The sequence below is a fragment of the Panthera leo genome, chromosome F2 (genome assembly GCF_018350215.1).
Source record: "Panthera leo isolate Ple1 chromosome F2, P.leo_Ple1_pat1.1, whole genome shotgun sequence".
NCBI classification, from domain to species: domain Eukaryota; kingdom Metazoa; phylum Chordata; class Mammalia; order Carnivora; family Felidae; genus Panthera; species Panthera leo.
The window spans coordinates 20,150,596-20,166,940 of record NC_056695.1 but is presented as its reverse complement, the minus strand read 5'-3'; the positions used below and the strand labels follow the sequence as shown (position 1 = coordinate 20,166,940).

At 40.9% G+C, this 16,345-nt stretch overlaps 1 protein-coding gene across 4 annotated transcripts in view; it reads left to right on the top strand.

Annotated features, from left to right (window-relative positions):
• The window catches only part of SLCO5A1 (solute carrier organic anion transporter family member 5A1), a 311,289-nt gene that overhangs the window by 213,595 nt on the left and 81,349 nt on the right, over positions 1-16,345 (top strand). For all 4 annotated transcript variants that reach the window (XR_006198357.1, XR_006198356.1, XR_006198355.1 and 1 more), the window contains exon 5: positions 9,989-10,121. Coding sequence is in view for 1 of the 4 variants with exons in the window: in XM_042923843.1 (XP_042779777.1) it covers positions 9,989-10,121 (133 nt within the window). In the remaining 3 variants the exon portion in view is untranslated. The remainder of the gene's footprint in view (positions 1-9,988; positions 10,122-16,345) is intronic.

The following is a 16,345-nucleotide window of genomic DNA, read 5'->3' as shown; positions in this document are numbered from 1 at the left end:
TTTTGCCCCTATGGGACCCTCAGCGTCTAGTGTCCTCTTTTGCCCATTTTTGCAGGCTTATGTTAAAAGTCATCTTTTCCAGAAAGGCTTATCTATTCTCCCTCCTCAGCTAGTTACAGTGTGAGTCATTCCTCTGCCCCGGTCCCTGGCCTATTGCTGCTACTTGGCACACTTATTCACTGAGCCTTGAATCATAGCTGGTTTTACCTGTTCCTCTTCTGGAACAATCTTATTGAACTTTTCGAGGCCCCTTCCTTGTCCTAGGGCCTGGCATCACAGAGCACATGGGTGACTGAGTGACCTCTGATCTGGCAATGTGGAGCCCTACTCACCATTGGGGGTTGAGGCTAGGAAGGAGGTAACTGTAGGGATTTGTGATACTAGAGTCTTTGCTGATTTTGATTGGGCCCTCAGTTTCCCAAGTCCAGCAAGGCTCATGGCTGGCTGGTCACTATTAGTAGCTCTGGAATCATTTCTTGTGACTCAGGAGCATGTTAAGTTACCCAACATAGACTCTGTAGAGTTCAGAGAGCTGTTCCCCTGGTTGCTGCTGACCCCACAGAACAATCCTATTTGGGATAATACCAATGCAGTCAAGTTGTGCTTTTGTGATGAGGAAGGAGGAGTGTCTTTTAAGTCTGCCAGAGATGGAGATGTAGGCTTTAACAAGGGGTGAAATAGGTACAGGTGAATTTTACAGGGTCCACTTATGCCTTTTCTCTCTCCCGGGTAGCCATTGGGAAGGTCAACCCATGGGACCCTCCCTAGGCCAGACTGGACCTGAATGAGGAAGAACACTCTGGCTTGTTTGTTTCACTCTGTGGGCCTGGCTTGTCTTAGAGTCTGGGCCTGGCTTGTCTTAGAGTCAGTGCTTATTCATCAGAGACCTGGGATTTAGAACTCACATTTTGTCATTATTGGATCATGGGCAACAGCAGTCATGGGGTCCAGCTAATCAGGTATGCTATGGGTAAAGCTTTGAGCCCAGGGGAGAATTAACCCTGAATCTCAGGCTACTGTCCTTAACTGGCTGGAAAAGCCATGCAGGGCAGCTGAACAGGACTACAGAGACAGTGTGGGCAATGGCCAGGCCCAACATCTAATGAACTGTTACCAAAACTGATCACAAAATAAGTAAAACATAAGAGATGATTAAGATAAACGAAGACTCTTAAAAGAATATGTTGTTGAAAGGATACAAAAGGAAAGAGAAAGCCCTAAACATGAAATATAACATAAAAATCAAGGGTATAACAAAGTTTAAAATAAAGACAGTTTATAAAACTAAAAAATTAGCCTAATATAAATAGGGCTAAAAACATAAGCAAAGTTACATAAGGTATGAGAAATAGAAGGCAACAGATAATTTGAAAAAAAAATTGATACTTAATTTTAAATTAAAATTCTTGAAAAAATATTTATTTATTTATTGTTAAAATGTTTATTTTGAGAGAGAGAGAGAGAGAGAGCACATGCACACGTGGGTGGGGGAGGGGCAGAGAGCGAGGGGGAGAGAGAGAGAGAGAGACTCCCAAAGCAGCCTCAGTGCTGTCAGCACATAGTCCGATGTGGGTGGGGCTCGATCTCACAAACCCTGAGATCATGATCTGAGGTGAAATCAAGAGTCGGATGCTCAACCGACAGCCACCCAGGCTCCCAGAAAAATATTTTTAAAAGATTAAAATGCATTAAGAAGTACAGAAAAAGCAGCAGCTAAAACATTTTATGATGTAAAAGTGAAAGGAGGTATTAAATTAGAATAAAGGTTAAATCTACAGGAGAAAAGTTAAAAATGTGAAGGTAAATGGGATTAAAAGTGGAAGTTATGTGCTTTAATGTTGAAAGGCATAAATGATCACAAAATGGGGTAAAAAATAATTTAAGGAAGGTAAATGGGATTAAAAGTAGAAGTTAATGTGCTTTAATGTAAAAAAGCATAAATGATCACAAAACAGGGTAAATGATAATTTAAGAAGAAAATTAAAATGGAATGTCCAAAAGTAAACAGCTTGGGGAAAGGAAGTGAAGGAAGCAGGTCGGAAGCAGGTGATGAGACAGTTACCAAGTTGTTGGTGGGTCAGCCTTGCCCCAGAGTCGTTTCTTTGTCAAACCAGCCGTGATGTCCAGGATGGAGGCCAAGAATTGGCCCCACCCTGCTGAAGGGCCCTTTCAGGCCCACTTCATTTAATAGTGGCTTCTTAGTTCCACAAAAGCTCACCCAGCTGAGGGTGGTTTGGGGTGGGGGCTGTAGTACTCAGGCTGGGGTCTAGTTCCCTGGAGCATATGTAATAACAAAGGGTTGAGATAATCTTCAGAGGAATACCCCCAATCAGACATTTGTGGTAGCAAATAGCTGGCATCAGTAAGGGATTTTTGTAAAGATTTTTTAAAATGTGTATTTGTTTTTGAGAGAGAGAGAGGGAGAGAGAGGGAGAGAGGGAGAGGGGGAGGGGCAAAGAGGGAGAGAGAAAATCCCAAGCAGGCTTTGTGCTATCAGCGCAGAACCCACGAACTGTGAGATCATGATCTGAGCCGAAATCAAGAGTCGGATGCTTAACTGACTGAGCCACCCAGGCGCCCCAGTGAGGGGTTATTAAAGGACGTATGTGATAGCCGCACGAAGGCTCATCATTTAGCTATGACAAATGTTTTAGAAGAATATTTAATGATATAAGAAATGTTTGAGATATTATGTGAAAAAAAAACGTGTACTTTTTAGTGTTTATTTTTGAGAGAGAGAGACAGACAGACAGAGTATAGCAGGGGAGGGGCCAAGAGAGAGGGAGACACAGAATCTGAAGCAAACTCCAGGCTCTGAGCTCTCAGGACAGAGTCCCACGCGGAGCTTGAACTCATGAACCGTGAGATCATGACCTGAGCCAGAGTCACACTTATCCTACTGAGCCACTCTGGCACCCCCAAAAAACATAGTATACAATAATAAGTACTGTATAATTCCAGCTACTTAAAAAATTTATACAGTATATGAATAGTAAAAAGTATTTATTAGTATTATTACTATCATTATCTGGATAGTATGGATTGTTGGTGATTTAGAAAAAAAATTTTGTGTGTTCTTGAGAGTTTTCTCCATAAGGAATTCATATTATATTTTGTAATCATTAGGAAAAAAAACCCTAAAAGTTATTTAAAAAGAATAATAGACACAGGCAAGCAAGGCACATTCTCAGCTTCAGGAAGATACCCTATACTGACCTTTGTGTGAAGAAAGAAAGGTCCGGATCTTGTCTTTCCCCATTCCCATCTGCCAAACCCATTATCAAAACTAACTCCTGGATCAAAAGTTATGATTCCAGAAAAGATAATTTATCAAGGTAATATAAAGAAAAGTGTGTCTTCCGTTAAATAATATATGTATTTGGCCTATACAAACTTAGTATTTAATAATATTTGTTAGAGGATGAATAGGTGATCATTCAACATATAAAAATACAACTTAATATTTCTTCAGTGTTTATCATAGGCTAAGCACTTCATGTGCATAATGGAAGCAGGGATTCGAACCCGGGAGTTTGGAGTCTGTGATTTAACCACCACACAGTACTGTACACGATACAGCTCCTGCTCTCAAGGATGAAGAGCTACTTCAAAAGATAAGATATAAACATTTGAAGAGAGAAGTAGAAATTAAGAGCAAGGCATACTCAAATTTAAATGAACGGAATGGCCCAGGGTTCTCCCAAAGGGAAATGAAGCTGAATTGTGTATGACCCAGGAGGGGTGTGATACAGTCCACTGGGGTATAGGAAGAAAATTCTTCAGATGATTCTGATGTTCTAAAAGGACAACAGGCAGCAGCTAAATAAAGGGCATGATTTGAAACCCAAATATAAATAGAGGCACAATCTCTAAAGTTCTTTGTTTTTGGATGCTCTTAACTGGGGTTAACTGTGACATAAATATACGATATGACTGAAATTAGACAACTCTTGAAACTTGGAACTTGTAGTTCTTTCTATTGCTGGTTCACTGGGTAGCCTGTACTCCCAGTATAAGCTCCTCATCGGGAGAGAAAACCAATACAGTATCATCACATCTGATGAAACACAGACAAAAACATGGAACTATCAACCCGACAGTGATTAGCTGATATCTCAAGAGCTGATGTATGCTGAAGAAGGCTCTTATCCCTGACATCTACTGTTGTTAATAACAGCAGAGCGTTCACTGGGAGTGGGAAAGGTAATGAATAATGGGAGCGAAATGAGTTTCATGCCTCCTACACTACTTTTGTCAGTGAACACCACTGGCAAGATCCCTGCCCTTCTGGATCTTATGTTCTAGACGGGGAGGACAGGTGATAAACAAGATGAACAAAGGAAGTGTAGAGTGTATTGGGTGCCAACGTATGCTAAGGAGAAAAATAAAGCAGAGAGAGGGTGGGAAGCATTGGGGAAAAGTTTTTTAAAGTTTTAGATAGGATGGCCAAGCAAGGCCTTGGTGGGAAGGCACTATTTGAATTCCTATTTGGGGGAAGTAAGGGAATGTACCGTGTGGCTTTCTGGGAAAGAGACACCTGCACACACGTGCACACAGGCACGCACAATCCAAGCGCTAACACCCTCAGGTGGGAATGTGCCTGGGAGGGTGAAGAGAGAGGTCAGTTTGACTGGAGCTGAGTGAACAAGGAAAAGGATAGGAGATGGAGCAGAGAGATCATAGGGGGTGGTGCAAAGGTGTGGGCAGGTCCTTGCAGCCATATAAAAGGATTTTGGCTTTTCTTGCCAGCACGATGGGAAGCCACTGGAGGGTGTGAGCAAAGAAGTGACATGACCTGCCTTATGTTTCTGAAGGATTGTTAGGGCTGCTGTGTTGAAAATTCATTGTAGGGAGGAAGAGAGTAGCAGGGATACCACCAGCTGGAAGGCCTGGAGCCATTTTCCAGATGAGTGACGTTGGTGGCTTGGGCCAAGGTAGAGGCATGGGGAAGAGGCTGCGTGTTGTATGTGATGTGATGGTAGAACCAGCGGGGTTTACTGATATATCAGGTGCAAGCTATGAGAGAGAGGCTGATGGTAAGTACACGTTGCTTATACAGAAAAGTACACTGTGGGTAAATGTTTAAAGTTTTTTTTTTTAAATTAATTTATTGGACTTACATCCAAGTTAGTTAGCATACAGTACAACAGTGATTTCAGGTGTAGATCCCTTAATGCCCCTTACCCGTTTAACCCATCCCCCCTCCCACAACCCCTCCCGTAACCCTCAGTTTGTTCTCCATATTTATGAGTCTCTTCTGTTCTGTCCCCCTCCCTGTTTTTATATTGTTTTTGTTTCCCTTCCCTTATGTTCATCGGTTTTGTCTCTTAAAGTCCTCCTATGAGTGAAGTGATATGATTTTTGTCTTTCTCTGACTAATTTCACTTAGCGTAATACCCTCTGGTTCCATCCACGTAGTTGCAAATGGCAAGATTTCATTCTTTTTGATTGCCGAGTAATACTCCATTGTATATATATACCACATCTTCTTTATCCATTCATCAGTCGATGGACATTTGGGTTCTTTCCATACTTTGGCTATTGTTGATACCTCTGCTATAAACATTGGGATGTGTGTGCTCCTTCGAAACAGCACACCTGTATCCCTTGGATAAATGCCTAGTAGTGCAATCACTGGGTTGTAGGGTAATTCTATTTTTAATTTTTTGAGGAACCTCCATACTGTTTTGCAGAGTGGCTGCACCAGCTTGCACTGCCACCAACAATGCAAAAGAAATCCTCTTTCTCCTCATCCTCACCAACATCTGTTGTTGCCTGAGTTGTTAATGTTAGCCATTCTGACAGGTGTGAGGTGGTATCTCAGTGTGGTTTTGATTTGTATTTCCCTGATGATGAGTGAAGTTGAGCATTTTTTCATGTGTTGGTTGGCCATCTGGATGTCTTCTTTGGAGAAGTGTCTATTCATGTCTTTTGCCCATTTCTTCACTGGATTATTTGTTTTTTGGGTGTTGAGTTTGATAAGTTCTATATAGATTTTGGATACTAACCCTTTATCTGATATATCATTTGCAAAAATCTTCTCCCATTCCTTTTGTTGCCTTTTAATTTTGCTGATTGTTTCCTTTGCTGTGCAGAAGCTTTTTATTTTGATGACGTCCCAATAGTTCATTTTTGAAGCTTTTTAAAAAATGTTTATTTATTTATTTTGAGAGAGAGAGAGAGAGAGCACAAGCAGGGGAGAGGCAGAGAGAGAGAGAGGGAGAGAGAGAATCCCAAGCACGTTCCATGCTGTCAGCATAGAGCCCACCTGACACAGGTCTCGATCTCACGAACTGTGAGGTGATGATCTGAACTGAAATCTAGAGTCTGGCGCTTAACCCACTGAGTCACCCAGGCACCCCTGTGGTAAATGTTTAAAAACTCTTACCAATAGAGATGGCTGATGAAAAAGTGTGGAGTCCACTGGAATAGACAGAGGAGGAGGTCTCTGAGGAGACAGAGACCACTCAGGGGAGGACAGGCAGTACTGGACTTGGTTAGGCCTTGAAGAACAGGTAGGATTCAGACAGACAGGGAAGCCTGGGGGCACGGTGGGTCTTCAAGGGAAGAGAGGTGGCTCTGCCCAGGTCTGTCTGAGAGTCAGTCTGCCTGGAGCCCTGAGTGCAGTCAGTAGGTTTGAAGAGTAAAATGGCAGGAGGAGGCCAACTCGTCCCACCCTTGAACTCCAGAGCAGTTTGGACTTTCTTCAAGCAGTGGTGGTTGGTGGGTGGGTGGCGATTGAGAATTTTTGACTGGGAGGGTGAGTGATACAAATTTGTGTCAACAATTTGCCCCTCTAATAAGCTCTGAATGAGTTCTACTGGTTAATCAATTAATAAATGTTAGCTCAGTGGCCAGAAGGATTTATTTACAAAATAGGACCATGTCAACGAGTTATTATATATCTCTATCTCTATCTATAGTGTTATATATTTATTGATTTATAGATATATAGTATAGTCACGACACTATTATAGAGAGCATAATATGTAATACAATTATATAGATATATGTGTGTATATATGTTAGTGTGAATGATTCAGTTGGCCTAAGTGTTTGCTAGATATTATACAAATAAACTTTTTCTGATTACATAGCTGAATTTTAAAAAGTTTTATCTGTATTTGAAAAAGTAGTTAAGTTTGGGCTCCCGGGTGGCTCAGTCGGTTAAGCCTCCGACTTCGGCTCGGGTCATGATCTCACGGTTCGTGAGTTCGAGCCCCACGTTGGGCTCTGTGCCGACAGTTGAGAGCCTGGAGGCTGCTTCGGATTCTGTGTCTTTCTCTCTCTCTGCCCCTTCCCCCCCCCCCCCCCCCCCCCCCACCGTGTGTGTGTGTGTGTGTGTGTGTGTGTGTGTGTGTGTGTTTGTGCGCGCGTGCACTCTCTCTCTCTCTCTCTCTCTCTCTCTCAAAAATAAACAAAAATTTAAGAGAAGTTAAAGAGTAGTTAAGTTTTTTTGGAGATGTTATTTAATTGGTGTTCCATTCGCCATGTAATTGCGAGGTCTTGCCAGCACACATCCTGCACCGTGCTGCTTGGCATTCCGAGATGCTGTACTCAAGTGCCCCAGGCATAAACAGGATGGCGGAAATACCCTTTTCCCTGTCTGTGTTTGTAAGACAGTCTCTTTCATGCCAGAAGAACTATTTTGGGAAGATGATTCATGTCACATTTTGGCCTCATTACAGTTTTAAGTTGTAAATGGTGCTGATTTGCCTGGAGGTGTAAACATAAATTTTATCTTCATATGCATATGGGTAAAACTGAAAAGGCATTTTTTATTCTTGAGTTCTGTTTCAGGCTATAAACAGGTTAACAAGATATTTATCAAAATTCTAATTTTGTTTTATTAAAAGCATGCTTCCAAAGGAATACCAGTTACTTGTGGCTGTGCTTCCATTCTCCATTTCCAAACACAGATGGAGAAGTCGAAGCACCTAATGTCTTTTGTTACAAGCAGACGATTCTGTAAAATAAACACGGCACTTTCTCTTATGAAATAGTGTGAAAAATGGGAGCAGGTGTTAAATTACTGTCTGTAGTGATAAGTAACAGGAGGTACAAGTTTATTCAAAGTTTATTTAGGTGCAGGTGATAAAGTAAGGTGGAGCTAGTCTGATTAGTCAAATTTTCTTTTTGGTAAATATGGTGCTATTTATTTTTTTATTTCTTATTTTTTTAATGTTTTATTTATTTTTAAGACAGAGAGAGACAGAGCATGAGTGGGGATGGGGCAGAGAGAGAGGGAGACACAGAATCTGAACTCCAGACTCTGAGCTATGAGCACAGAGCCCAACTTGGGGCTTGAACTCATGAACTGTGAGATCATGACCTGAGCTGAAGTTGGATGCTTGACCAACTGAGCCACCCCAATATGGTGCTATTTAAAGGGTATGGAAAACTAGTTATTTATTCAGTAGCTTAAATGCATGATGGCAACAGAAATGAGAAATATGTAACACCTGAGGGTTTTTTTTTTTTGAGGTTTATTCTAGAGAGAGAGAGAGAGAGAATGAGCAGGGGAGGGGCAGAGGGAGAGAGAGAGAGAGAGAGAGGAGAGAGGGAGATACAGAATCTGAAGCAGGCTCCAGGCTCTGAACTGTCAGCACAGAGCCCGACACATGGCTTGAACTCAAGAACCGTGAAATCATGACCTGAGCCAAAGTTGGACGCTTAACCAATGAGCCACCCAGGCTCCTCAACACCTGAGTTTATCATGCCTTGCACCCAAGAGTATCTTAAAAGTGTTTATAGATTTCTCCCCAAATAACTAAATTTTAGCAGGAAAAAAAAATGGGTTTGGAATGTGTGGCTAGATTTTTCTACGATTTTCAAGGAATTTCATATCCTACCTCAAAATTTAAAAATTGACAAAATTATTTTTTTATTTGAAATCACAGCAGTCAAAACAATATAAAGGCATGACAGTGAATTTATTGTTATTTTTTTCTAATGTTTATTTGTTTTTGAGACAGAGAGAGACAGAGCATGGGCAGGGAAGGGGCAGAGAGCGAGGGAGACACAGAATGTGAAGCAGGCTCCAGGCTCCAAGCTGTCAGCACAGAGCCCGTTGCGGGGCTTGAACTCGTCAACTGTGAGATCATGACCTGAGCCGAAGTCAGACACTCAACCGACTGAGCCACCCAGGCACCCCTAAATTATTGTTACGTTTTGCTCTAAGCCCATTTTGATGGCCAAATTGTTTTCTGGATAGAATGAAAACCTTTCTGATCTACTGACAGAACCCCTTCCCCTCCTGTTTTGGTCATGTGCTTTAAAAAGTTATTTTTTCATTCAGCTGTGGGTTCCTGCTATCCATTTGGACCTTCTCACTCATGCCATTTAACGAGATTTATGAATCTTTAAGGTTCCTCAATTAACAATAAACCAAATGCATTGGAAGCTCTTCTTTGATTCTAAAGTGGTGGTTTGAAAAATATTCATGATTTGAGGGGGCTTGAGCACCTTTGCCAATTCAATTAAATCCAGCTTCATGGCAGAATCTGGCCTTGGTTCACTCGTTCTGTTAGAATCTTCCAGCTGTGACAAGTTACATCTACTTATTTTTCCTTCTTATCTTGAAATGACCTTGTATTTATTTATTTATTTATTTTTATTTATTTATTTTTTAATCTTGACACTACGTTTCATCTTCTTTTGGTTATCCAGTGACTGCTCATTAACTAGCACTTTCAGAAATTTAAATTTAGTGGGGCCCGAGCACTTATATTAAAAAAACCAAACAAAAGCAACCGAAAAGCTGTCCAGATGATTCTGATGTTCTAAAAGGACAACAGGCAGCAGCTAAATAAAGGGCATGATTTGAAACCCAAATATAAATAGAGGCACAATCTCTAAAGTTCTTTGTTTTTGGATGCTGTTAACTGGGTTTAACTGTGACATATAAATGGAATGACTGAAATTAGACAGCTCTTGAAATTTAAATAACACGTTGCTGTATTTCATGTTTCCCCTTCTGTCTTCTCAGCCATCATGTATGTCATGGGAGCACTTGGTCCTGCAGTGGGATATTTATTAGGTGGACTTCTTATTGGGTTTTATGTCGATCCCAGAAATCCTGTTAACCTTGATCAGAATGACCCTCGTTTCATTGGAAACTGGTAAGAATTGTTTACTAAATTTTTTCATTTCACTTATTATTATTTTTTTATAATTTTTTTTTAATGTTTCTATTTATTTTTGAGACAGAGACAGAGCATGAGCAGGGGAGGGGCAGAGAGAGAGAGGGAGACACAGAATCTGAAGCAGGCTTCAGGCTCTGAGCTATCAGCACAGAGCCTGATGTGGGGCTTGAACCCACAAACTGTGAGATCATGACTTGAGCCAAAGTTGGACGCTTAACTGACTGAGCCACCCAGGCGCCCCTATTTCACTCATTATTAATGATAATTCACGTTGTGGTACTCTTATAGTTAAAATAAAAATTTCCCCCAAGGGAAGATGAAAAACAGCTGAAAGTCACCCAGTACGGGGTGGAAGGCAGAATAGTTAATCCTCCAGAGATATCCATGTCCTAATCTCCAGAGCCTATGAATGTGTTGGCTTATATGGCAAGACACTTTGCAGATGTGATTAAGGGGTCTTGAGACAGGGAAGTTATCCTCATGACAGGAATGGGCCCTGTGTAATCACAGGGGTCCCTAATAAGGGTAAGAGGGAGACAGGAGGGTCAGAGTGAGAGAAGATATGGTGATTGAAGCAGAGGTTGGAGCCACATTCTTTGGAGATGGAGGAAGATTCTATGAGCCAAGGAACACACTCAGACTCTAGAAGCTAGGAAACCCAAGGAAATAGGTTTTTTCCCCTAGAGCCTCCGAAAGGAATGCAGCCTTGTCAGCCCACTTGAGACTGTTGATCGCCAGAACTATAAGATACCACGTTTACGTAGTTTTAAACCCTAAGGGTGGGGTAGTTATAGCAGCAATGGGAAACTAGTGCTGAGGGCTTGGGAACATTGGCTTAATCCAATCCTTCTTTAGGGTTGAGGCATTTTCTGCTATAAATAGCAGAGTGGAGGAGGAGAAGGTGGCTGTGTTGGGGCTTTCCTGTGTCCTAGCTTTCATTATCTTTGCTGTGTCCTAGCTTTCATTATCTTTGCTGTGTCCTAGCTTTCATTATCTTTGCTGTGCCTTTTAAAAAAATATTTTCCTCCCACTTCCTTATTATATCTGCGTTTCTGCTTTGTCAGCCCTCCCCGACTGCCCCAAACTCCAGCCCCCTCTTTTCCATTGTCACACTGTTAGTGAATCTTTTCACTCAGTAATTGTTTTTCCAACGAGTGCTAGAGATTTAGCTGTTCTCTCACTTGTAGCCCTTAATTGTCTTGCTAAATAAGTAATCTTGAGGACTTAGAATGAGAACTCCAACTTTGGATGTTAGGTTATTCATCCACACAGCCAGGACTGTGTTCGAGTTCTTCATTGTCCTCAACTTGCACATAAGTTATTTCTTCATGATAGCAAGCACCAACCAAAAAGTATTGGCTTCCTGAGTTCATTTAACATGGATTAGTAATAGGTATACACTGACAAGAAATGCTCATTTTATAATAAAGAGAATAGTTCACTATTAGAAATTAGTGTCAACTGATTACTTTCAAAAGAGTTTCTTAGAGCATTTTTGTTACCTATGCATTTCATCATAAGATAATCTCATAACTCTTAAGTACATGAGAATAATGCTTAACACTGTCTATTTTCAAAGCAGTTAAGAAATATCAATTAAGTTACATAACACTTCTCTTTTCATAAGTAATGCTCTTTGAAGATGGATGTGCTAAGATCTAGATGAACTTGGACTGGTAGAATTTTTAAATCATACAAAAGGAAGTTCCCTTGTCAGCATTAGGGGAATAACACAGGAGTTTTAAGTTCTTAACCAATAGTGAAATTTTTGGTCTCGACTACTGTTTTCTTTACAGTTCTGAAATAAATCAGAGTAAGGATTTTTTTTTTATTCTCAGAAAAGTGGATTATTAAAATATGTTTATGAACATTCAATGTATATTTTGTGTTCTATTTAGATGTCTGTGAAAAGAGCATGTCAATAAAGGGAACATCTAGAGGGAGGGGGAAAGATGAAGAGGACCAAATTGGGGGCAGGGAGAAGGAAAGAGATACGAGCTTCAGGCTCATAAGTACTTTATGCTGACTTTTAATTTTTCATTTCATTTCATTTCATTTCATTTCATTTCATTTCATTTCATTTCATTTTTTAATGTTTATTTTTGAGAGAGAGGAAGAGAGAGGCAAAGAATGAGCAGGGGAGGAGCAGAGAGGGAGGGAGACACAGAATCTGAAGCAGGGTCCAGGCTCTGAGCTGTCAACACAGAGCCCAACACAGGCCTCGAACTCATGAACTACAGGATCATGACCTGAGCTGAAGTCAGACACTTAATTGACTGAGCCACCCATGTGCCCCATATACTGACTTTTTAAAGTTTTCTAGTAGACATCACTCCAATTGGTAGCAAAGTAGAGTGATTAAGAGCGCAGACTCTGAAGCCATATTCTCCTGGGTTTAAATCTTAGTCTGCTACCTAATAGCTGTGTGACCTTGGAGGAAGTTACTTAACTTCTCTGTGCCTCAGTTGTTGGTTTAATTTTTAAATTTTTATTTATTAAAAATTTTTAGGGGCGCCTGGGTGGCTCAGTCGGTTGAGCGTCCGACTTCAGCTCAGGTCACGATCTCACGGACCGTGAGTTCGAGCCCCGCGTCGGGCTCTGGGCTGATGGCTCAGAGCCTGGAGCCTGCTTCCAGTTCTGTGTCTCCCTCTCTCTCTGCCCCTCCCCTGTTCATGCTCTGTCTCTCTCTGTCTCAAAAATAAATAAACGTTAAAAAAAATTAAAAAAAAAATTTTTTTTAAAAATGTTTTATTTATTTTTGAGAGAGAGAGCACAAGCAGGGGAAGGGCAGAGAGAGAGGGGGACAGAGGATCACAAGCAGGCTCTGCGCTGACAGCAGCGAGCCTGATGCAGGGCTCAGACTCACGAACCACAAGATCAAGACCTGAGCTGAGGTTGGACACTCAATGGACTGAGTCACCCAGGTGCCCCTCAGTTGTTGGTTTTAAAAAACTCCATAAAATAGAAGTAATTGCAGTAGCTACTTCATAGGGTTGTTATGGGGAATAAAAGGGTATGTATCTGTGCAGCTTTAAATAATTCTTGCTATGGGTGCCTGGGTGGCTCAATTGGTTAAGCGTCTGACTTTGGCTCAGGTCATGATCTTGCGTTCCGGGGGTCAGGCCCCATGACCAGCTCTGTGCTAACAATGAGGAGCCTGGAGCCTGCTTCAGATTCCGTGTCTCCCTGTCTCTCTGCTTCTCCTCCGCTCTCAATCTGTCTCTCAAAAATAAATAAACATTAAAAATTTTTTTTAAAAGAGAGAAAAAAGAATAGTTCTTGTTACATGGTTTGTGTTAGCTATTTTTCAGTTCTTTGAATTTAATAAATGTTCAGGAACTTTTATTTATTTTATTACAAAATTTTTAAAGAATGTTTTTATTTAGTTTTGAGAGAGAGGGAGAGAGAGAGCATGAGCAGGGGAGGGGAAGAGAGAGAGTGGGTGGGAGACACAGAATCTGAAGCAGACCCTAGGCTCTGAGCTGTCAGCACAAAGCCTGACAGAGGGTCCCAATTCATGATCCGCGAGATCACGACCCGAGCCAAAGTCGGACGCTTACCTGGGTGAGCCACCCAAGAGCCCCTATTTATTTTAATGGTCCAATATTAGTTGTATACATGATAAAAGTTGTCAATATAGAACTGTATAATAAAGATCTCTTCAAAAATTGAATTTTATTTATCAAGTAGCTTAGTTTATAATAGACTTTTACCTTGACCAGAAGCGAGGTATTTGATACAATGTTATTTAATCCAATGCCTAGTAGTAATGATGGATTTTTCAATAACTATATACTGAGAGAGTGAAGGAAGGCATGAATAATGCTAATGTTTATGGGGTGATGACTGTGTGTCAAGCATTGTACTAAGTGCTTCACAGACATTTTTGTTTAAGCCTCATATTTAGGCCTACATACACAACAACCATATGTAGTCACTAATGCCCACTTTACAGATGAGGAAATTGACGCACAGTGATTTGAATAACTTGCCCAAAGCCTTGGAGGCAGTGAGAGCTGGGATAAGAAACAGTCCAAGGCGAAGCTCTTAGTCAGTATACTTAACTGGCTCCACTTTGTGAGTCGTCTCTGAGTAATGCTTCATGAAAGAGACTTAGGGACTCTGGTTTCTCAGTTTTAGCTCTTACTGATGGTCTTTTGCTAACATATAGCACATACTTTCTGTCTTCCTCAGCTTTTCTTGGGGTCTTCTTTGGCTCTGTGATTAGATCATGCATTTTGTCGATGCTACTGAAGACCATTGAAGAATATGGGCCAGCTTGCTCTGCTTTGAAAAGACCCCAAACTTTTATACTATTTTTATATTATTTTTGTTTATTTGCTATAATTTTTCCCTTCCTTCTGTTATTTACTCTTATTCTGGACTACTAGAAGTATATATTTTTTTAAATGTTTATTTATTTATTTGAGAGAGAGAGAGCACAAGCAGGGGAGGGGCAGAGAGAAAAAGAGAGAGAGAATCCCAAGCAGGCTCTGTGCTGTCAGTGCAGAGCCTAATGCAGCACAGTCTCACAAACCATGAGACTATGACCTGAGCTGAAATCCAGAGTTGGATGCTTAACTGGCTGTGGCCACCCAGGTGCCCCAACTATAAGTCTATCTTAAATGTTTACATATAATTTTCATTTGATATCTCTGCGTGGAGGTGGGTAGTGTTGCTGAATACAGATCTACATAACAAAAACAAAACTAGCTACTTTGAATTGATTGCTGATTTGGGGGCAGGCATTTTTTTAGGTCCACCGTATGCATTGTCTTATTAATTCTGATGACGTCAAAAAGCAGTTAGTAGTATTCTTCTTTCAGATGAGAAAGCTGGTTTGGAAAAGTGAAATAATTTCCCCAGGATCTTAGAGCTAGTAAGTGGTAAAGACAAGACAAAACCCATGTTTGTCTGAAGCCACAGCTCTAGAACTGTCCCTTATATTGCGCTATCTGTCCTGTTCTGGTCTAGGGAACTGAGGAAGTTCAAGGGACTTGAATGTAGTGTGTGCAGAAAGGTGGTAGATAAGGAGGGACAGATCAGCAAAGGCCCCATAAGCAGTGAGTTACTACCGGGCCAGGTAGGATCGTAGCCATGTTCTCTGTAGACAGATGACTTTATTTTTTAAAACCTATCTCATTCAATGTTATTTATTCAGGATTTTCAGTACCTAATCTGTGTCAGGCACTGGGTTCTTGATTGTACACTGAATAATTGAAATTGCTAGAAGTCTGCTCTGAGCAATCTTCTCAAAATAAAGCCTTTTCTTCTGATTGTTTATAAATCTTCATTTGATATAACTTTAAGTATCTTTGAAAATAGCACACTGGATTATTAATGACTGGTTTATGGAATTATTTGGAATTATTCTGTCAGCAAAAGTGTGACCTTTTTAGCAGCTGATAACAGTACTTTAATAGAAACGCTGTTTTTGAATGAATTTTTACTTTTCTATTGATCTGTATTCTTTTTTTAATATATATATATTTAATGTTTATTTATTTATTTTGAGAGAGAGGGAGCACAAGCAGGGGAGGGGCAGAGAGAGAGGGAGAGGGAGAATCTCAAGCAGGTTCTGCCCTGTCAGTGCAGAGCTCAGCGTGGGGTTTGATCTCACAAACCATGAGATCATGCCCTGAGCCAAAATCAAGAATCAGACGCTTAACCGACTGAGCCACTCAGATGCCCCGATCTACATTCTTAATGGATGATTAATATTCTTAATGGATGATGATTAATGTTGATTTCAACACCGATGCTTAGAATGCTGCTTGCATCCAGGTTGCAACTATAGGAATGTGCTGATACAGAAGTCAGAGTCTGAGCATTAAGAACCTGAAAGCTTTAAGGACAGAGATTAGAGGCAAGGAGTCAGTATGTAAGAAAGTGGCAACCCTGTTAGGTAGGATCAGAAGCCTCTACTTGCTTTGCTAAGAAAGGGTTGACAGGGGACTGAGAGATTGTGCCTGAGGAATTACGCAAGCAGAAAGCCCAAGGCCTTAACTAGAATTTGAGTTCTACTCTCTACATTTGCTTTCTGCTCTCTGCAGCATGGCAACCTCAGATGAGTTCAATGACAGACTCTCAATTCTACATAGCTCAAGGTCTGCTTCTCCAAGGTCTGCTTCTCCTGTGTCTGTTTCTAACACACATTTCCTTTATCTGAATGGTTATAGCATTCATAGTCTATACCACAT